General features: G+C 45.5%; 1 protein-coding gene across 2 annotated transcripts in view; it reads left to right on the top strand.

Moving 5' to 3' along the window:
• klhdc3l (kelch domain containing 3-like) overlaps window positions 1-22144 on the top strand; it is a 92292-nt gene that overhangs the window by 40155 nt on the left and 29993 nt on the right. For both annotated transcript variants that reach the window (XM_070874369.1, XM_070874374.1), the window contains exons 4-5: window positions 755-833; window positions 17877-17926. In XM_070874369.1, coding sequence (XP_070730470.1) covers window positions 755-833; window positions 17877-17926 — 129 coding nt within the window. The remainder of the gene's footprint in view (window positions 1-754; window positions 834-17876; window positions 17927-22144) is intronic.

Genomic DNA, 22144 nt, shown 5'->3' with positions numbered 1-22144 from the left:
GCCTCAGTTAGAATACTGTCCGATTATGGACACCACATTTTCGGAAGGAAGTCAAGGGCCTGGAGAGAGTGCAGCGGAGATTTACCACAATGGTACCAAGGATGAAGGACTTTAGTTATATGGATAGAGGTGTTCAAAATCACGAGGGGTTTTGGTAGAGAAGATAATGAGATACCATTTCTGCTGACAGGAGGGTCGGTAACCAGAGGTCACTGATGTAAACTAATTGGCATTAAGTCCAGGTCGGTAATTAGGAGAAATTCTGTTACGCAGTGAGTTATTATGATCTGGAAAGCAGATTCAGTAGTAACTTTAATAAGGGAATGGGATATATATACTTGAAAACATAAAAACATAAGAAATAGGAACAGGAGTAGGCCATTTGGCCCCTCGGGCCTGCTCCACCATTCAATAAGATCATGGCTGATCTGATCTTGGCCTCAACTCCACTTCCCTGCCCGCTCCCCATAACCCTCGACTCCCTGCAAGGAGAAACTTCCAGGGCTTTGGGGAACGAGCAGGGCATCAGGACTAATGGGCAAACTCTTCCAAAGAGCTGGCACAGACACAATGGGCCAAATGGTCGTCTTCTGTGCTGTATGATTCTGTGACATGGCTCACTTTTCTGACCAAGCGCGTGGCATGAGTTGTCTGTGTAATAAAATGTTAAGACAGTAAAGTTAACTGAGAATTTCTTTCAACATTTTTCTCAAAATTTAATTTCAATTTTTCTGTGATGTGTTTTTTTTGGAAGGGAATGATCTATGTGTTTGGTGGAATGATGGACTCTGCTTATACCCAGGGGAAAACGCCTCTCTGGATCTATGATATTGGTAAGAGAAATGTGATGCAAGTGCTGTAATGCACGTGGGTTTGGTACATAGAAACATAGAAAGTAGGTGCAGGAGTAGGCCATTTGGCCCTTCAAGCCTGCACCACCATTCAATATGATCATGGCTGATCATTCACCTTAGTACCCCATTCCTGCTTTCTCTCCATACCCCTTGATCCCTTTAGCCGTAAGGGCCACATCTAACTCTCTTTTGAATATATCTAACGAACTGGCCTCAACAAATTTCTGTGGTAGAGAATTCCACAGGTTCACAATTCTCTGAGTGAAGAAGTTTCTCCTCATCTCGGTCCTAAATGGCTTACCCTTATCTTTAGACTGTGACCCCTGGTTCTGGACTTCCCCAACATTAGGAACATTCTTCCTGCATCTAACTTGTTCAGTCCCATCATAATTTTAGATGTTTCTATGCAATCCCCTCTCATTCTTCTAAATTCCAGTGAACACGCACCCTCTCAGTATTGTATTCAACTTCTTACATACAGGGCTGGCAGAGTAAAATGTTACTTGAAGACGTGACCAGTTGGGGGGTGGAGGGGCAGAATGTTTTGGTGAGAGCTGGGGAAGAAGAGTGTTGGCATGAATTTGGAGACATGACATAAAAGTGGCTCCATGAACTGGGAAAAGAGGTGGAAGCCGTTTACCAATCAGATGGAGCAACAGTCTATACTAATGCACATCCGTGATAGCCTGCAATATCTCCACAAGGAATGAAGGAGCTGCAATTTTTGTCACAATTTTCCTGCGGTAGTTACCACCATCTTATAGGTCCATGGATCGCTGTTAGCGTTTAACATAGCAAAACCATGACACTTTGAAAGTATCGCAGTCATTAACAGTATTTGACTCTCGGAGATGGGGGGATCTGTTTTATAGTCACGCTGATGTACAAATATAAATTTTGTGTAATTGGAAATGGCAGATCAGCCTGCCTGGGCTTGATTATAATTTATTTTTTAATTTGCATTCTCTTGAAAAATTCTTTCATTTTCTTTGCCAAAGTAGAACTCCACCAGCTCATTAGTTGTTGCATTAAGTTACTATTATGGTGAATTTTTATGGAAGTGCCCAGGAACAATGTACTTTTCAACATTTTAACCCAGCATCCTCATCAGATACTCCCAGATCAGGAGCAGACCCAACAGATGCACTTTAAAGCTCTTCCTCATCGGGCCCGGCAACATCTGCTGCCTCGGAAGAGCAGTGAGAGTTATCTTTCCATCTTCCACCAGCAATTCGTAAATCTTCTCTGAGCGCATTTTTAAAATCTAGGCTGAATTTAATGAGCGTTCTGGAAATTTAAAAAAAAACATTCATGGGATGTGGACGTCGCTGGCAAGGCCAGCATTTATTGCCCATCCCTAATTGCTCTTGAGAAGATGGTGGTGAGCCGTCTTCTTGAACCGATGCAGTCTGTGTGGTGAAGGTACTCCCACAGTGCTGTTAGGGAGGGAGTTCCAGGAATTTGACCCAGCGACAATGGAGGAATGCGATATTCGTCCAAGTCAATAGCTATTCCATCTCCTCCATCATCACAGGCAGTCCCTCCGCTGTCCATATCCTGCCCCATCGGAATGGGGATTTAAGAATATAAGAATTAGGAGCAGGAGTAGGCCATGTGGCCTCTCGAGCCTGCTCCGCCATTCAATAAGATCATGGCTGATCATCGACCTCAGCTCCACTTTCCCGCCCGATCTCCATATCCCTTGATTCCCTTAGAGTCCAAAAATCTATCTAGCTCAACCTTGAATATACTCAAAGCATCCACAGCCCTCTGGGGCAGAGAATTCCAAAGATTCACAACCCTCTGAGTGAAGAAATTCCTCCTCATCTCGGTCTTAAATGGCCGACCCCTTATCCTGAGACTATGCCCCCTAGATCTCGACACGCCATCCAAGGAGAAACATCATCATCATTAACCTCTCAGCATCTACCCTGTCAATCCCCTTCAGAATCTTGTATGTTTCAATGAGATCACCTCTCATTCTTCTAAACTCCAGAGAGTACAGGCCCATTCTACACAATCTCTCGTCATAGAACAGCCCACTCATCCCAGGAAGTAATCTAGTGAATCTTTGTTGTTCTGCCTCCAAGGCAAATATATCTTTCCTCAGATAAGGAGACCAAAACGGTACACAGAGTACTCCAGGTGTGGTCTCACCAAGGCCCTGTACAATGGTAGCGAGACTTCTGGGACCGAAATTCAATGCAGCCAGAAAGCTGGTGGCGTTGAGGCCTTTTTTCCCCAATCAGTGCTGCAAAGTTTGTGGCGGCCATTGGATCCAAATTCAGCTTTTTGACCACAAAAAAATGTTCCAGTCTTATTAGCCCTTCAAACCTGCAAGTTTGCAGTCTTAATTGGGGCGTTATTCCCACGGGAATTTCACCCTTAGGGTGATGTGGCAGCTGTGATTGCAGCACAGGCGCGAGGGAACGAGCGTATCGGTGCTGCTTTGGAGAGGATGGCCGCAGCTCTGCAGGAGTTGACGGAGCGTCTATGTGCTGTCTTATCTGGTGGCTTTCAGACGTGTGGCTGCTCACATGCAGTCTCAACTGGATGCCCCCCCGAGACCTCGGTGTTGGCCACGGGGGACCTTCCGGTGTGGCGCCACACCACTGACCTGAGCTCCCTCAGATTGGTGGTGGTGATATTGAGCCGCCCCGGCGAGTTATTCAGGCTCCTCGGGCCAGGATACGCACGATGCACTCCCTCCGGCTCGCAGCATTCCTGGCCCTAGACCTGTCACTCCGCCAGTGCCTCCACGCATGTTCTCGCCCGAGTCAAGTCAGACTGAACCCTCCGCAGGGTGCTGACCAGTCTCCAGCCGGCCCTTCCAGGCCCAAAGCTGCTCGAGGGTGTCGGCACACCTGCAGCCACCACACAAGGAACACAGCAGCCTTCCCAGACCTATGAGGCAACCATAGGGGAGACACTGAGATGAAGTCGCATGTTAGGCACGTGTAAGATGGCAGTCCCTCGAAGTCGAGGAAGACTTGCTTCCACTCTAAAAGTGAGTTCTCAGGTGGCTGACAGTCCAATGTGGGAATTACAGTCTCTGTCACAGGTGGGGCAGACAGTGGTTGAAGGAAAGGGTGGGTGGGGAGCCTGGGTTGCCATATGCTGCTTCCACCGTCTGCGCTTGATTTCTGCATGCTCTCGGCGATGAGACTCGAGGTGCTCAGCGTCCTCCCGGATGCTCTTCCTCCATTTTGGGCTGTCTTGGGCCAGGGACTCCCAGGTGCCGGTGGGGATGTTGCACTTTATCAAGGAGTCTTTGAGGGTGTCCTTGAAACGTTTTCTCTTCCCACCTGGGGCTTGCTTGCCGTGTCGAGGCTCCGAGAAGAGCGCTTGCTTTGATGCTTTGGGAGTCTCGTGTCAGGTATGCGGATGATGTGGCCTGCCCAGCGGAGCTGATTGAGTGTGGTCAGTGCTTTGATGCTGGGGATGGTGGCCTGAGCGAGAACACTGACGTTGGTGCGTCTATCCTCCCAGTGGATTTGCAGGATCGTGCGGAGGCAGCGCTGGTGGTACTTCTCCAGCGCTTTGAGGTGACTACTGTATATGGTCCATGTCTCTGAGGGCGGGTATCACTACTGCCCTGTAGACCATAAGCTTGGTGCCAGATTTGAGGTCTTGGTCTTCAAAAACTCTCTTCCTCAGGCAACGAAGGCTCCGCTGGCGCACTGAAGGTGGTGTTGGACATTGTCATCGATGTCTGATCTTGCTGACAGTAGGCTCCCAAGGTATGGAAAATGGTCCACGTTGTCCAAGGTCTCACTGTGGATTTTGATGACCGGGGGTGGGGCAGTGCTGTGAGGCAGTGTCAGGCTGGTGGAGGATCTTCGTCTTAAGGATGTTTAGTGTAAGGCCCATGCATTCGTATGCCTCGGTGAAGGTGTTGATGATGGCTTGGAGGTTGGCCTCCGAGTGTGCGCAGACGCAAGCATCATCTGTATATTGTAGTTCAGTGACAGAGGATAGGACGACCGTGGATCTAGCCTGGAGGCGGCGGAGGTGGAATAGATTCCCATTTTGTTATCGCTTGCAATGTCGACGTTTCCAATCTGAGCCCCTGGATTGACATTTCAGTTTTCTCTCTCTCGTGATCTCTATTTCTCTCTCTCTCTCTCTCTCACTTTTTTTTCCACTTTTCTCGCTCTATTCCTATTTCTCTCCCAATCACATTTTCTCATTTCCATTCCTCACTTCTATCTCTCTTTCCTTTCTTTTGCTCTCTTCCCCCTCTCTCTCCCTCTCTCTCACCCTCTCTCTTTCTCTTTCCCTTTAGCTCTCACTCCCTCTCTCCCTCCCACCCTTTACTCCTCCCTCTCTCCCTTTTTACTCCTCCCTCTCTCCCTCTTTACCCCTCCCTCGCTCCCTCTACCCCTCCCTCTCTCCCTCTTTACCCCTCCCTCTCTCCCTCTTTAACCCTCCCTCTCTCCCTCTTTACCCCTCTCTCTCTCCCTCTTTATCCCTCCCTCTCTCCCTCTTTACCCCTCTCTCTCTCCCTCTTTACCCCTCTCTCTCTCCCTCTTTACCCCTCCCTCTCTCCCTCTTTACCCCTCCCTCTCTCCCTCTTTACCCCTCCCTCTCTCCCTCTTTACCCCTCCCTCTCTCCCTCTTTACCCCTCCCTCTCTCCCTCTTTACCCCTCCCTCTCTCCCTCTTTACCCCTCCCTCTCTCCCTCTTTACCCCTCCCTCTCTCCCTCTTTACCCCTCCCTCTCTCCCTCTTTACCCTCCCTCTCTCCCTCTTTACCCTCCCTCTCTTCCTCTTTACCCCTCCCTCTCTCCCTCTTTACCCCTCCCTCTCTCCCTCTTTATTTCTCCCTCTCTCCCTCTTTACCTCTCCCCCCCCCTCCCTCTCTCCCCCCCCCCTCTTAACATAGAAACATAGAAAATAGGTGCAGGAGTAGGCCATTCGGCCCTTCTAGCCTGCACCGCCATTCAATGAGTTCATGGCTGAACATTCAACTTCAGTACCCCATTCCTGCTTTCTCGCCATACCCCTTGATCCCCCTAGCAGTAAGGACCTCATCTAACTCCTTTTTGAATATATTTAGTGAATTGGCCTCAACAACTTTCTGTGGTAGAGAATTCCACAGGTTCACCACTCTCTGGGTGAAGAAGTTCCTCCGCATCTCGGTCCTAAATGGCTTACCCCTTATCCTTAGACTGTGACCCCTGGTTCTGGACTTCCCCAACATTGGGAACATTCTTCCTGCATCTAACCTGTCTAACCCCGTCAGAATTTTATATGTTTCTATGAGGTCCCCTCTCATTCTTCTGAACTCCAGTGAATACAAGCCCAGTTGATCCAGTCTTTCTTGATAGGTCAGTCCCGCCATCCCTGGAATCAGTCTGGTGAACCTTCGCTGCACTCCCTCAATAGCAAGAATGTCCTTCCTCAGGTTAGGAGACCAAAACTGTACACAATACTCCAGGTGTGGCCTCACCAATGCCCTGTACAACTGTAGCAACACCTCCCTGCCCCTGTACTCAAATCCCCTTGCTATGAAGGCCAACATGCCATTTGCTTTCTTAACCGCCTGCTGCACCTGCATGCCAACCTTCAATGACTGATGTACCATGACACCCAGGTCTCTTTGCACCTCCCCTTTTCCTAATCTGTCACCATTCAGATAATAGTCTGTCTCTCTGTTTTTACCACCAAAGTGGATAACCTCACATTTATCCACATTATACTTCATCTGCCATGCATTTGCCCACTCACCTAACCTATCCAAGTCGCTCTGCAGCCTCACAGCATCCTCCTCGCAGCTCACACTGCCACCCAACTTAGTGTCATCCGCAAATTTGGAGATACTACATTTAATCCCCTCATCTAAATCATTAATGTACAGTGTAAACAGCTGGGGCCCCAGCACAGAACCTTGCGGTACCCCACTAGTCACTGCCTGCCATTCTGAAAAGTACCCATTTACTCCTACTCTTTGCTTCCTGTCTGACAACCAGTTCTCAATCCATGTCAGTACACTACCCCCAATCCCATGTGCTCTAACTTTGCACATCAATCTCTTGTGTGGGACCTTGTCGAACGCCTTCTGAAAGTCCAAATATACCACATCAACTGGTTCTCCCTTATCCACTCTACTGGAAACATCCTCAAAAAATTCCAGAAGATTTGTCAAGCATGATTTCCCTTTCACAAATCCATGCTGACTTGGACCTATCATGTCACCTCTTTCCAAATGCACTGCTATGACATCCTTAATAATTGATTCCATCATTTTACCCACTACCGATGTCAGGCTGACCGGTCTATAATTCCCTGTTTTCTCTCTCTCTCCTTTTTTAAAAAGTGGGGTTACATTGGCTACCCTCCACTCGATAGGAACTGATCCAGAGTCAATGGAATGTTGGAAAATGACTGTCAACGCATCCACTATTTCCAAGGCCACCTCCTTAAGTACTCTGGGATGCAGTCCATCAGGCCCTGGGGATTTATCGGCCTTCAATCCCATCAATTTCCCCAATACAATTTCCCGGCTAATAAGGATTTCCCTCAGTTCCTCCTCCTTACTAGACCCCCCGACCCCTTTTATAACCGGAAGGTTGTTCGTGTCCTCCTTCGTGAATACCGAACCAAAGTACTTGTTCAATTGGTCCGCCATTTCTTTGTTCCCCGTTATGACTTCCCCTGATTCTGACTGCAGGGGACCTACGTTTATCTTTACTAACCTTTTTCTCTTTACATATCTATAGAAACTTTTGCAATCCGTCTTAATGTTCCCTGCAAGCTTCTTCTCATACTCCATTTTCCCTGCCCTAATCAAACCCTTTGTCCTCCTCTGCTGAGTTCTAAATTTCTCCCAGTCCCCAGGTTCGCTGCTATTTCTGGCCAATTTGTATGCCACTTCCTTGGCTTTAATACTATCCCTGATTTCCCTTGATAGCCACGGTTGAGCCACCTTCCCTTTTTTATTTCTATGCCAGACAGGAATGTACAATTGTTGTAGTTCATCCATGCGGTCTCTAAATGTCTGCCATTGCCCATCCACAGTCAACCCCTTAAGTATCATTCGCCAATCCATCTCAGCCAATTCACGCCTCATACCTTCAAAGTTAGCCTTCTTTAAGTTCTGGACCATGGTCTCTGAATTAACTGTTTCATTCTCCATCCTAATGCAGAATTCCACCATATTATGGTCACTCTTCCCCAAGGGGCCTCGCACAACGAGATTGCTAATTAATCCTTTCTCATTACATAACACCCAGTCTAAGATGGCCTCCCCCCTAGTTGGTTCCTCGACATATTGGTCTAAAAAACCATCCCTTATGCACTCCAGAAAATCCTCCTCCACCGTATTGCTTCCAGTTTGGTTAGCCCAATCTATGTGCATATTAAAGTCACCCATTATAACTGCTGCACCTTTATTGCACGCACCCCTAATTTCCTGTTTGATGCCCTCCCCAACATCACTACTACTGTTTGGAGGTCTGTACACAACTCCCACTAACGTTTTTTTGCCCTCTTCTCTCTCTCTCCCTCTCCCTCTCTCTCTCCCTCCCCCTCCCTCTCTCTCTCCCTCCCCCTCCCTCTCTCTCTCCCTCCCCCTCCCTCTCTCTCTCCCTCCCCCTCCCTCTCTCTCCCCCTCCCTCTTTCTCTCTCCCACTCCCTCTCTCCCTCTTTACCCCCCCCCTCTTTACCCCCTCCCTCGCTCCCTCCCTCTCCCTCTCTCCCCTTGAGTGGGGATTCTGTGTTTGGATCTTACCTTTTCTCTCTCCGCTCCCACAGCTCCGAGATCCCTGCCACTTTGCTCCGGCCCTAAAAGCTGGCCGGAGCACGGTCAGCTAAAGGTGCGAACCGCTGCCGCTCTGCCCCGGACCCACTTTCAGCACCAATACTGGGTGCGGGGTGGAGTGGCGGCGGTGCGCACTTTTAGCACATCAGTGCTGCCACAAGCCGCACACTGCCATGAGAGTCAGCGGTGGCCTACACCGCTGCAAGACCTCCCGGGCCGAATCTATGTTGGGGCGGCCAGTTGAGTGGTCAATTTTGACAAATGGCTGCTGCAAACGGGTGGTAATGGTCCTTCCCAGGACAGTGAATTTCGGGGCCCCTTACTCTTGTACTCCAACTCCCTTGCACTAAAGGACAACATGCCATGTGCCTTCCTTATTGTCTGCTGTACCTGCATGCTAGCTTGTTTCTTGCATGAGGACACCCAAATTTCTCTGAACATTAACATTTAAAAGTTTCTCACCATTTAAAAAATATTCTGATTTTCTATTCGTCCTACCAAAGTGAATAACCTCACATTACCCTACATTAATACTCCATTTGCTACCTTACTGCCCACTCACTCAGTCCATCTATATCCCTTTGCAGACTCTTTGTGTTCTCCTCACAGCTTACTGTCCCACCTAGCTTTGTATTGTCAGCAAACTTGGATACATTACACTCTGTCCCTTCATCTATATCATTAATATAGATTGTAAATAGCTGAGGCCCCAGCACTGATCCTTGGGGTATCGCATTAGTTACAGCCTGCCAACCTGAAAATTACCCATTTATCCCAACTCTCTGCTTTCTGTCCATTAACCAATCCTCTATCCATGCAACCTCCAATCCCATGAGCCCCTATCTTGTATAGGAACCTTTTATGTGGCACCTTATCGAATGCCTTTTGGAAATCCAAATATATTACATCCACTGGTTTCCCTTTAACTACCCTGCCAGTTACATCCTCAAAAAACTCTAATAAATTTGTCAAACACGATTTCCCTTTCATAAAACCATGTTGACTCTGTCTAACCATATTGTGATTTTCTAAGTACCCTGAAATCACTTCCTTAACAATGGATTCTAGTATTTTCCTGACGACTGACGTCAGGCGAACTGGTCTGTAGTTCCTATTTTTTTCTCTCCCTCCTTTTTTGAATAGCGGTGTTACATTTGCTACCTTCCAATCCGCTGGGACCGTTCCAGAATCTAGAGAAAACCAATGCATCACTATGTCTGCAGTAATCTCTTTTAGAACCCTAGGATACAGGCTGTCTGGTCCAGGGGATTTGTTGGCTTTTAGTCCCATTAGTTTCTCTAGTACTTTTTCTGTACTTCTGTTAATTACGTTAAGTTCCCCACACTCATTAGACCCTTGATTCCCCACCATTTTTGACATGCTTTTTGTATCTTCTACTGTGAAGACAGATACAAAATATTTTGAAGTACTTTTAAGGGTCCTTTAACCAGATGAACCAGTAGCCAGCAATCAATATGGTTTGTGCAATAGATTAGATTTATTAAGCTTACAACAATAGTATACTTAACAAAAAGCGACATTTGATGAAAGCTCGCAGGCCTAGGTCCCTGGAAACGTCTGTGCACAGGTTGATGTTGTCCTAAATCTGTACGTTGCTATTCCAGCCGTCTCTGTGCAAAGATTCTTTGAGTATTGATGTTTTAACCAATTTCTTATCAAAAGTTCATTTGACCAGTGTCCATATATGTTCTTTATCAAAATTACCTTGGTTCTAATAATCAAAATACAATTGTCATTCATTCAGAGCTAGCATGTGGCCACTCCTGTCTCCAGTAATTTTTCATCAATGCCTGCTTGTCCATACTATCTTGTTTATAAATTCCTTCATCTCCTTGGAACCTCTTATTTATGCTACTGTATTCTAACACTTAGTTTTAATTAAGCTGACTCCAATTTCCACTTTGTTATTATAATAATGTGACCTTGGCTCGCAGCTCGTGTTGGTTTGTTATTTGAGGAGCTTCAAACATTTCTAATGTCTACAGACAATCATGGGTAAGATTAGTTAGTCAATGACTACAAATTGAATATATATACACGAATCTCTAATACCAGTCTTACAATTTTTTTAAGTTTCTGCTATATCCTTATTCCCCATAATAATTTCTCCAGTCTCAGCCTCAAAGGGACCAACATTTAGTTTTGCTACTCTTTTCCTTTTTACATACTTGTAGAAGCTCTTACAATTTGTTTTTATAATTCTTGCTAATTTTCTCTCATTCTATTTTTTCCCTTTTTATCAATTTTTTGGTCATCCTTTGCTGGTTTCTGAAACTTTCCCAGCCCTCAGGCTTACTACTGTTCTTTGTAACAATATAAGCTTCTTCTTTGAATCTAATGCTATCCTTAACTTCTTAGTTTGCCACGGATTGATCACTTTTCCCGTGCAGTTTTTGTTTCTCAATAAAACGTATTTTTGTTGAGAATTATGAAATACTGCTTACCTACCACCATACCTTTTAATCTATTTTTTACAATTTACCTGAGGCAACTCGTCCCTCGTACCTATGTAATTGGCTTTATTTAAGTTTAAGGCTGAGAATTTCAAAAAAAATCCGTCAGCGCCGGATTGCCGCCCAAAATTCTGCTAAGATTTTAAAATTACCGCGGGCAAAATATTCCTCAAAAAAAGGAAAAAATTCCGCCTGGCAAAACAAAAATGAACCTTGCACCCCGATTCTTAGCGGAAAACGCAACCTTGGGCCGATTGGGCGGTTCTTACACAAAATGGGCGGTAATTACTAAAATTTAGACCGAGGCTGCGGGTTGGGCCTAGGAGGGGGGAAAACACACAAAATATTTTTTACAAAAAACATGAAATAAAAAATCAGAAAACATTCCCAGGACCCTTTTCAACTTAATCACTGTAAAAGAATTTTAAAATAATTATTAAAAACGCATTAACTTGCCTTTTTTTGTAGGGCCACTTACCTACTGCCCAGCTCTCGCTGCTTCTCGTGGGCGTTTTTTTTTTCTACTTGCCTATAGGGTCCCCGCTGAGTCAAAACTCGGGCAATAGCAGTCTTTGGATGGTGCACGCTGGCGGTCCACTGCTCAGCGGTATTTCGAAACCGTTGGCGGAATTCTTTTTGAAAATTTTCGTCGACCCAGTTTTCGCCCAAACTGACCAATACCGCCGAGAAACCAGGTGGAGATGCAGTGCAAATTCTAGCCCTATGACTCTAGTTTTGGACTTGGGCAAGTCACTCTCAAACTTAATGTGAAATTCTATCATATTATGATCACTCTGCCCCAGAAGTTCCTTAATTATTAAATTGCTAATTAACCCTAAAATAGCCTTGGTTGGTTCCATGATGTATTGTTCTAGGAAACTATCCCAAGTGCATTCCATTTACTCGTCCTCCAGACTACCTTTGCCAATTTGAGTTGTCCAGTCTATATGAAGATTAAAGTCCCCCACGATTATTGCATTACCTTTTTTACAAACTCCTCCTATTTCATGATTAATATTCTGTCTAATGGTATAGCTACTGTTAGGGGGCCTATATACTACTCCCACCAGTGTTTTCTGCCCCTTGTTATTCATTATCGCCACCCATACTGATTTTACTTCCTGATCTTCCAAGCCGAGATCCTTTCAATCTACTGTCCTTCTGTCATCCTTTATTATCAGGGATAACCCACTCACGCCACCGCCCCCCCTCCCCCCATTTTCTATCCTGCCTTTCTTTTCGAAACAGCAAGGACCCTGGAACACTTAGCTCCCAACCTTGGTCACCTTGCAACCATGTCTCTGTAATGGCTATTAGATCAAATCCATTTATCTCTATTTGTGCCACTAGTTCGTCTATCTTGTAACGAATGCTTCGTGCATTCAGATAAAGAGCCTTTAATTCAACTTTATTATCATTATTCCCTGCTTTGAGTTTATTCTCTGCTGCACTGCTATAGTTAAACTCTCTGTCCCTTCTGCTTATTTTTACCCAAATCGCTACACTGCTCTATTGCCTTGAACTTTCTCTTTAGATTTTTACATTTTCCCTCACCTGACCCCTCCCCCCGCCCCCCCCACCCCCCCCCCCCCGCACTTTTTTAGTTTAAAGCCCTAGCTACAGCCCTAGTTATTCGATTCGCCAGGACAGTGGTCCCAGCCCAGTTTAATTGGAGCCTGTCCCGACAGAACAGCTCCCTCTTTCCCCAGTACTGGTGCCAGTGCCCCATGAATTGAAACCCACACCACACACTTAACTCTCTAATCTGCTTGATCTAATGCCAATTTGTGCGTGGCTCAGATAGTAATTTAGAGATGATTAACCTTGAGGCTCTACTTATTAATTTAGACCCTAGCTCCTCAAACTCCCTCAAAAGAACCTCATTCTTTGTTCTACCTATGTCGTTGGTTCCTACCTGGACCACGACAACTGGATCCTCCCCCTCCCACTCCAAGTTCTTCTCCAGCCGCGAGGAGAAGGTTCACCAGACTGATTCCCGGGATGACAGGACTGACATATGAAGAAAGACTGAATCGACTCGGCTTGTATTCATTGGAATTTAGAAGAATGAGAGGGGATTTCATAGAAGCATATAAAATTCTGACGGGATTGGACAGGTTAGATGCAGGAAGAATGTTCCCAATGCTGGGGAAGTCCAGAACCAGGGGTCACAGTCTAAGTATAAGGGGTAAGCCATCTAGGACCGAGATGAGGAGAAACTTCTTCACTCAGAGAATTGTGCACCTATGGAATTCTCTACCACAGAAAGTTGTTCATTGGATATATATCCAATTCATTGGATATATTCAAAAGGGAGTTAGATGTGGCCCTTACGGCTAAAGGGATAAAGGGGTATGGAGAGGAAGCAGGAACGGGGTACTGAAGTTGCATGATCAGCCATGATCTTATTGAATGGTGCTGCAGGCTCGAAGGGCCGAATGGCCTGTTCCTGCACCTATTTTCCATGTTTCTATGTTAACCCTGGCAGGCAACACAGCCTTTGGGACTCTCTTACGTGGCTGCAGAGAACAGTATCTATCTCTCTGACTATACTGTCCCTTACTACCACATTCCTTCCTTTCCCCGACTTGGATGGACCCCTGTACCACGGTGCTGTGGTTGGTTTGCCCAGATTTGCAGTTTTAAGTTTATTAATAATGGGGAAATGTTGCTCTAGTAGCATCGCTGTCTCCCTTTTTAATTGGCCAGGGACCAATTTAAATACCAGCTTCAAATTTAATTTACTGTTCTTTTTTTTTCCCCCATGGCTTTTATTTTCCCGGCTTAAGTTACGGAAATTTCCACTGCAAAAGTAAACGATGAATGAGTGAAATCATTACTGATTGCAGTACAAATGTCATCACTTGCATTGCGATTAAATACAAGCAGGAATCGAGCAGACTAGGGGTTAGATGACATCATTGTCACAATATAGTTACTTCATGAGAGCGCTCAAACAGTAATTACTGCCAGACATGTTCCAGCAAATTTATGTTTCTCTTAAATTTGGGAATACATAATGATTAATTCATTGCTACATAACTACTCCTTTTACACACAAAAATGGGGAGAGGGGCACTATTAGCGTTCACTTGGGCATTCAATAAAAGTACTGGGAGAAACATAGAAACATAACCTGTTTCTAACCTGTCTAAACCTGTCAGAATTTTAAACGTTTCTATGAGATCCCCTCTCATTCTTCTGAACTCCAGTGAATACAAGCCCAGTTGATCCAGTCTTTCTTCATATGTCAGTCCCGCCATCCCGGGAATCAGTCTGGTGAACCTTCGCTGCACTCCCTCAATAGCAAGAATATCCTTCCTCAAGTTAGGAGACCAAAACTGTACACAATGCTCCAGATGTGGCCTCACCAAGGCCCTGTACAACTGTAGTAACACCTCCCTGCCCCTGTACTCAAATCCCCTCGCTATGAAGGCCAACATGCCATTTGCTTTCTTAACCGCCTGCTGTACCTGCATGCCAACCTTCAATAACTGATGTACCATGACACCCAGGTCTCGTTGCATCTCCCCTTTTCCTAATCTGTCACCATTCAGATAATAGTCTGTCTCTCTGTTTTTACCACCAAAGTGGATAACCTCACATTTATCCACATTATACTTCATCTGCCATGCATTTGCCCACTCAACTAACCTATCCAAGTCACTCTGCAGCCTCATAGCATCCTCCTCGCAGCTCACATTGCCACCAACTTAGTGTCATCCGCAAATTTGGAGATACTACATAAGAACATAAGAACATAAGAACTAGGAACAGGAGTTGGCCATCTAGCCCCTCGAGCCTGCTCCGCCTTTCAACAAGATCATGGCTGATCTGGCCGTGGACTCAGCTCCACTTACCCGCCCACTCCCCGTAACCCTTAGTTCCCTTATTGGTTAAAAATCTATCTATCTGTGATTTGAATACATTCAATGAGCTAGCCTCAACTGCTTCCCTGGGCAGAGAATTCCACAGATTCACAACCCTCTGGGAGAAGAAATTCCTTTTCAACTTGGTTTTAAATTGACTCCCCCCGTATTTTGAGGCTGTGCCCCCTAGTTCTAGTCTCCCCGACCAGTGGAAACAACATCACTGCCTCTATCTTGTCTATCCCTTTCATTATTTTAAATGTTTCTATAAGATCACCCCTCATCCTTCTGAACTCCAACGAGTAAAGACCCAGTCTACTCCAATCTATCATCATAAGGTAACTCTCTCATCTCCAGAATCAGCCTAGTGAATCGTCTCTGTACCCCCTCCAAAGCTAGTATATCCTTCCTTAAGTAAGGTGACCAAAACTGCACGCAGTACTCCAGGTGCGGCCTCACCAATACCCTGTACAGTTGCAGCAGGACCTCCCTGCTTTTGTACTCCATCCCTCTCGCAATGAAGGCCAACATTCCATTCGCCTTCCTGATTACCTGCTGCACCTGCAAACTAACCTTTTGGGATTCATGCACAAGGACCCCCAGGTCCCTCTGCACCTCAGCATGTTGTAATTTCTCCCCATTCAAATAATATTCCCTTTTACTGTTTTTTTTCCCAAGGTAGATGACCTCACATTTTCCGACAATGTATTCCATCTGCCAAACCTTAGCCCATTCGCTTAACCTATCTAAATCTCTTTGCAGCCTCTCTATGTCCTCAACATAACCCGCTTTCCCACTAATCTTTGTGTCATCTGCAAATTTTGTTACACTACACTCTGTCCCCTCTTCCAGGTCATCTATGTATATTGTAAACAGTTGTGGTCCCAGCACCGATCCCTGTGGCACACCAGTAACCACCGATTTCCAACCCGAAAAGGACCCATTTATCCTGACTCTCTGCTTTCTGTTAGCCAGCCAATTCTCTATCCATGCTAATACATTTCCTCTGACTCCGCGTACCTTTATCTTCTGCAGTAACCTTTTGTGTGGCACCTTATCGAATGCCTTTTGGAAATCTAAATACACCACATCCATCAGTACACCTCTATCCACCATGCTCGGTATGTTCTTATGTTATGTTCTTATGTACCCCGCCAATCTCCCTCAGAATCTTGTATTTTTCATGATCAATCATTTACCCAAAGCAAATTCTCTCAATTTTGAAAAGCATAAATATCTTATTACCATCAAAACTCCTGTCAATTGGTGGGTCACGTTCATTATCTTCCTGTGGCTGGATTAAAAGGCAGATATCGAGCAGCACCTAGTGGTTCTTCATAGATTGAGGTGTATAAATTTATGAAGAGCCTAGATAGAGTGGATAGGAAGGACCTATTTTCCTTTAACAGAGAGGTCAATAACTGCGTAGAAAGTGTAAGAAATCTTCTGATGTTTGAACATGATATAACATTTTAATTTAGAACACATATTATTGGTAATCTAAGCATTAAAAATCAAACTTACATGGTATTAATTCAAAATTAATGTTAGAGTTGCTAGAGTGCAGGATGAGAAACTGGACTAAACCATTGAACTCCCCCTTCGCACTGGAATTATCTCCCAAGCACCCCCCTTGCTAGCTCCCTTCCCACATTCAAAAGCTTCCTCAAAACTTAACTCCTTGGCCATGCTTTTCCTAACTTCTCTCCCTCTTCTTGTGATGACCAGGTGCCCCTCCTTCTATCCTGGTGTAGCACTTTGGGCATCTCGTGAAGTGCAAGTTATTGTAGACAGCAACCTGGATCACAGAATCATAGACATTAACGGCACAGAAGGAGGCAATTCGGCCCATTGTGTCCGTGCCAACCGAAAAAGAGCTATCCAGCCTAATCCCACTTTCCAGCTCTTGGTCCGTAGCCCTGTAGGTTACGGCACTTCAGGTGTATATCCAAGTACTTTTTAAATACTATGGGGATTTCTGCCTCGACCACCAGGCAGTGAGTTCCAGATCCCCACCACTCTCTGGGTGAAAAAAGTTCTGCTCAACTCCCCTCTAATCCTTCGACCAAATACTTTAAATCTCTGCACCCCCCCCCCCCCCCCCACCACCCCAGCTTCTGGTTATTGACCTCTCTGATAAAGAAAAATAGGTCCTTCCTATCCACTCTATCTAGGCCCCTCATAATTTTATACACCTCAATTAAATCTCCCCTCAGCCTCCTCTGTTCTGTGTGTCATGCGTGAAAGCATAGCTACAAGATAGACGGTGTCAATTATGCTGTGAATTCTGAGAAGTCTGTTTGAAAGGTTAAAAGAGCCTATTGCACAACTGGAATTTGGAAAGAAATTATCTTCTTTCTGTTGGGCATGGTTCAAATGTGGATAAACAAAGAGAGAATTCTTCTGGATTTGTAATCAAGTGCTGTTCTTCTGCAGTAACTGGAAAAGGAATAAGGTTGCAAGCCAAGAGTCAGTGATACATTAGCCGCAGTATCATTTTGCTGCATTTTTCTGAGAGTAACCTACTGGAGGTGTTGCCGTTATTGAAATAATCGTCAAAATGAGAAATGTGCTTAATCGTACAAATCTTTGAATTCCTAAGCCGCGCAATTGATTTAAGCCGTAATTTCCAGTGCATTTCATTTTATTTGCTTTGTAAGAAAATGCCAAAATAAAAACAAAAGGCAGGTACAAGATCTGATGTGTCAGGAGACTGCCGCAAGCTTGTAATTGGGAGCCATTTGAATCCTAAGAATTTGCGGAATCGTGTTTTTTTTTAAATGGTGTTTTCTTTTGGCCAAATGCGCAATGAAAGACTTCATTTTGTGACTAATAAATTGAGTGAACTACCCTCTTGTGGTTCATACAAATAATTGCATGTGATGCCAGAGTTAAACAAAGGCTTTTGTTTTTAATAGGTGCGCTGAGGTGGATTTGGTGGCAGAAGACATTTTCTGATGAGGCCACGGTAAGAAACACTTCTCATTCTATGTGAGGGAGGTTGCAGATGTTTATATTTACCCTTCGGATGAGATGTGAACCCGAGGCTCCATTTGCTCTCTCTGGTGGATGTAAAACATCCCATGGCACTATTTTGAAGAAGAACAGGGGAGTCATTCCTGGTAACCTGGCCAATATTTATCCCTCAATCAACATCACTAAAACAGATTATCTACTCATTATCGCATTGCTGTTTGTGGGAGCTTGCTGTGCGCAAATTGGCGTTTCCTGCATTACAACAGTGACTGCACTTCAAAAAGTTCTTCATAGGCTGCAAAGTGCCTTGGGAAGTCCTGTGGTCGTGAATGGCGCTATATAAATTCAAGCCTTTTTTTCTTTCACGTGAAGTCAAATGCAGTCATGATATCACACTCCAATTATTGAATCATAGAATGTCACAGCACATTCATTGCTCATTTGGCCAATCAGCACTGGTGTCTTTCTCCACACGAATTGCATAGTCCAATCCCATTCATCTGCTTGCTTCCCATAACCTTCAATATTGCTCTAAGCATCTAATTCCCACTTTAAATATATTGATGGACTGTGCTACAACAGTGGTTTGTGACAGAGAATTCTACATTCTAACCGCCCTCTGTGTCCAGAATTGATTCTTTTTGTGTCTGTCGCAAATGTGTGCCCTCTTGTTACTATCTCACCAACCAATGCAAACAATCTGTGGCTATTCACCTCATCGTGGCATACATAAATCTTGAAGAGCTCTATTGGGTCACTCCTCAAACTTCTCAGCTCAAGTCACAAAGGCTCTAACTTCACAAGCCTCTAAATGATGGCTCTAACCTCCCATCGCTGATAACATCCTAGTCTATCACTGCTACACCTTTCCCATTGCTTTTATAAAAGCTGCAAATGCTTCAAGGTCTAGTACACGTTGACATTACCTCCGTGCTTTTGTATTCTGTGCCTCTAGATACAAAGCCAAGGATTGTGCTTATGTTTTTAATGACTGTATCTACTTGTGCTGCCACCTTTAATGTTTCAGCATACCAAAGCCCCTCTGTACTTCAGTTTAAAATCATACCATTTAAGGTATACTTCCTTCAACAGATTCTTCTTTCCAAAATATATTGCTTCACATTTTTCTGCACTGAACTACGTCACGATCTGCTGCACCTATCTGCCCATCCTACCAGCCTATCCCTCTTAATGAGTGTCACCCTGTTCTTGGCCAGCAATGGGGTGGGGCCTTGGGTGCTTTGGCTGTAGGTGGACTTATCTGCAGTGAAGAATCCTCACACGTTGTGGCTGTCGGTCAGCTGCTGAATCTCCAGTGCTTTCTCCACCCATCATCTATTCTTTAGGTCGCGGGTTTTTTATTGTACCTCGGCCTTCAGCCGTCTGTACAGATGCTTTGCTGCTCCCGAATTGGGTGGTCGTTTTAAGTTCAGAAATGCCTTGCGCTTGCGGTTTATTAGTTCCTGGATCTCTTGGTCATTCTCGTCAAACCAGTCTTGGTGTATCCTGGTTGAGTGACCGACGTCTCTTCACAGTTGCTGGTTATGGTGGCCTTGAGGGTAGACCAGGCACTGTGGGCACTCTGCGCCTCGGGGTCATCAAGGGTCGCCAGATTGGCAGTGAGGCGCTGGCTGTATAGGGCTCTCTTAACTGGGTCTTTGAGTTTCCCGGCGTTGATTTTTGTGCGGCATTGCTTCTGTTACCGTCGCCGCTTTGGGGCTATATTAATGTTGATTAAGGACGCCGAGGCAGTCAGGGCCCGCTGGAAGGAGCACTTCAAAGATCTCCTTAATCGAGACATCAGTCATTGAAGGTTGGCATGCAGGTACAGCAGGCGGTTAAGAAAGCAAATGGCATGTTGGCCTTGATAGCGAGGGGATTTGAGTACAGGGGCAGGGAGGTGTTACTACAGTTGTACAGGGCCTTGGTGAGGCCACACCTGGAGTATTGTGTACAGTTTTGGTCTCCTAACTTGAGGAAGGACATTCTTGTTATTGAGGGAGTGCAGCGAAGGTTCATCAGACTGATTCCCGGGATGGCGGGACTGACAGATCAAGAAAGACTGGATCGACTGGGCTTGTATTCACTGGAGTTCAGAAGAATGAGAGGGGATCTCATAGAAACATTTAAAATTCTGACGGGTTTAGACAGGTTAGATGCAGGAAGAATGTTCCCAATGTTGGGGAAGTCCAGAACCAGAGGTCACAGTCTAAGGATAAGGGGCAAGCCATTTAGGACCGAGATGAGGAGAAACTTCTTCACCCAGAGAGTGGTGAACCTGTGGAATTCTCTACCACAGAAAGTTGTTGAGGCCAATTCACTAAATATACTCAAAAAGGAGTTAGATGTAGTCCTTACTACTCGGGGAATCAAGGGGTATGGCAAGAAAGCAGGAATGGGGTACTGAAGTTGCATGTTCAGCCATGAACTCATTGAATGGCGGTGCAGGCTCGAAGGGCCGAATGGCCTACTCCTGCACCTATTTTTTATGTTTCTATGAGACTCTGCCTTTGACACGAGTGTCCTCGACTCCATCCCATAGCACGCTACCCACCACCATCTCAGCAAAACCCAGCCCTGCACAAGGGTGAAAAGGCAATCCGTCAGCTCAAGAACAACAAGGCATCGGGAGCAGATGGAATCTCTGTTGAGGCACTAAAGTATGGCAGAGAAGCACTATTGGCACGAATGTGTGACTTCATCTCTCTTATCTGGAAGGAGAAGAGCATGCTGAGAGATCTCAGAAATGCAGTAATTGTGACCATCTTTAAAAAAGGGAACAAGTCTGACTGCAGCAACGACAGAGGAATCGCCCTTTTGTAGGCCACTGGGAAAGTCATCGCTAGAATCTTCCTCAGCCGTCTTCTCCTGATGGTTGAAGAACTCCTCCCAGAGTCACAATGCGGATTCCGTCCACTAAGGGACATGATCTTCACCGCGCGACAACTAGAAGAGAAATCCAGGGAACAACATCGACCCTTGTACATGGCCTTCTTTGACCTCTCAAAGGCCTTTGACACTGTCAACCGTGAGGGACTATGGAGCATCCTCCTCCGTTTCGACTGCCACCAAAAGTTTGTCACCATCCTCCACCTGCTCCACGATGACATGCAAGCCGTAATCCTGACCAACGGATCCACCACAGATGCAATTCACCGTCCGGACCGGGATCATACGAACATAAGAAATAGGAGCAGGAGTAGGCCATTCAGCCCTTCAAGCCTGCTCCGCGATTCAATAAGATCATGGCTGATCTTCTACCTCAACTCCACCTTACCGCACTATCCCCATATCCCTCGAGTTCCTTAGTATCTGTATAAAATGAACTGTACAAAACACTGGTTAGGCTGGAGTAGGCAGTTCTGGTCACCACATTACAGGAAAGATGTGATTGCACTGGAAAGGGTGCAGAGGAGATTTACAAGAATGTTGCCTGGACTGGAGAATTTTGGCTATGAGAAAAGATTGGAGATGCTGGGTCTGTTTTCTTTGGAACAGAGGAGGCTGAGGGGAGACCTGATTGAGGTGTATAAAATTATGAGGGGTCTGCGTAGAGTAGATAGGAAGGACCTGTTTCCCTTGGCAGAGGGGTCAACAATCAGGTGGCATATATTTATAGTAATTGGGGGGTGGTATAAAGGAGATACGAGGGGAAATATCTTCACCCAGAGGGTGGTGGGAGTCTGGAACTCACTGCCTGAAAGGGTGGTAGAGACAGAAAGCCTCACCACATTAAAAGAATACTTGGATGTGCACTTAAAGTGCTGTAACCTGCAGGGCTATGGACCAAGAGCTGGAAAGTGGGATTAGGCTGGATAGCTCTTGGTCAGCCGACGTGGATACGATGGGCCGAAATGACCTCCTTCCATGCTGTAAATTTCTATGATTCTATGTATCCAAAAATCTATCGATCTCTGTCTTGAAAATACTCAACGACTGAGCATCAACATTTCTCTGGGATAGAGATTTCACAATTGTTCCAACAATTCCAGACACACCAGTATCAGTAAGGGCCATAACTCTGGATCCACCACATCATTATCAGGAATACCATCATGTCAGGAATACAAGCTGCACATCCATGGCTTCCTCTTGGCACAGACCCCAACCTCCAAATTGCCTTACAACTATCATGCCACAATACCTCCCAGTGGCCTCTCCCCAACTCACCCAATCTCATATTGCTGCATGTGTCAAGACTATTTCTTTT

The sequence above is a fragment of the Pristiophorus japonicus genome, chromosome 3 (assembly GCF_044704955.1).
Source record: "Pristiophorus japonicus isolate sPriJap1 chromosome 3, sPriJap1.hap1, whole genome shotgun sequence".
NCBI lineage: Eukaryota > Metazoa > Chordata > Chondrichthyes > Pristiophoridae > Pristiophorus > Pristiophorus japonicus.
Note: the sequence above shows the minus strand (reverse complement) of the source record. Positions and strands in the feature narration are given on the sequence as shown.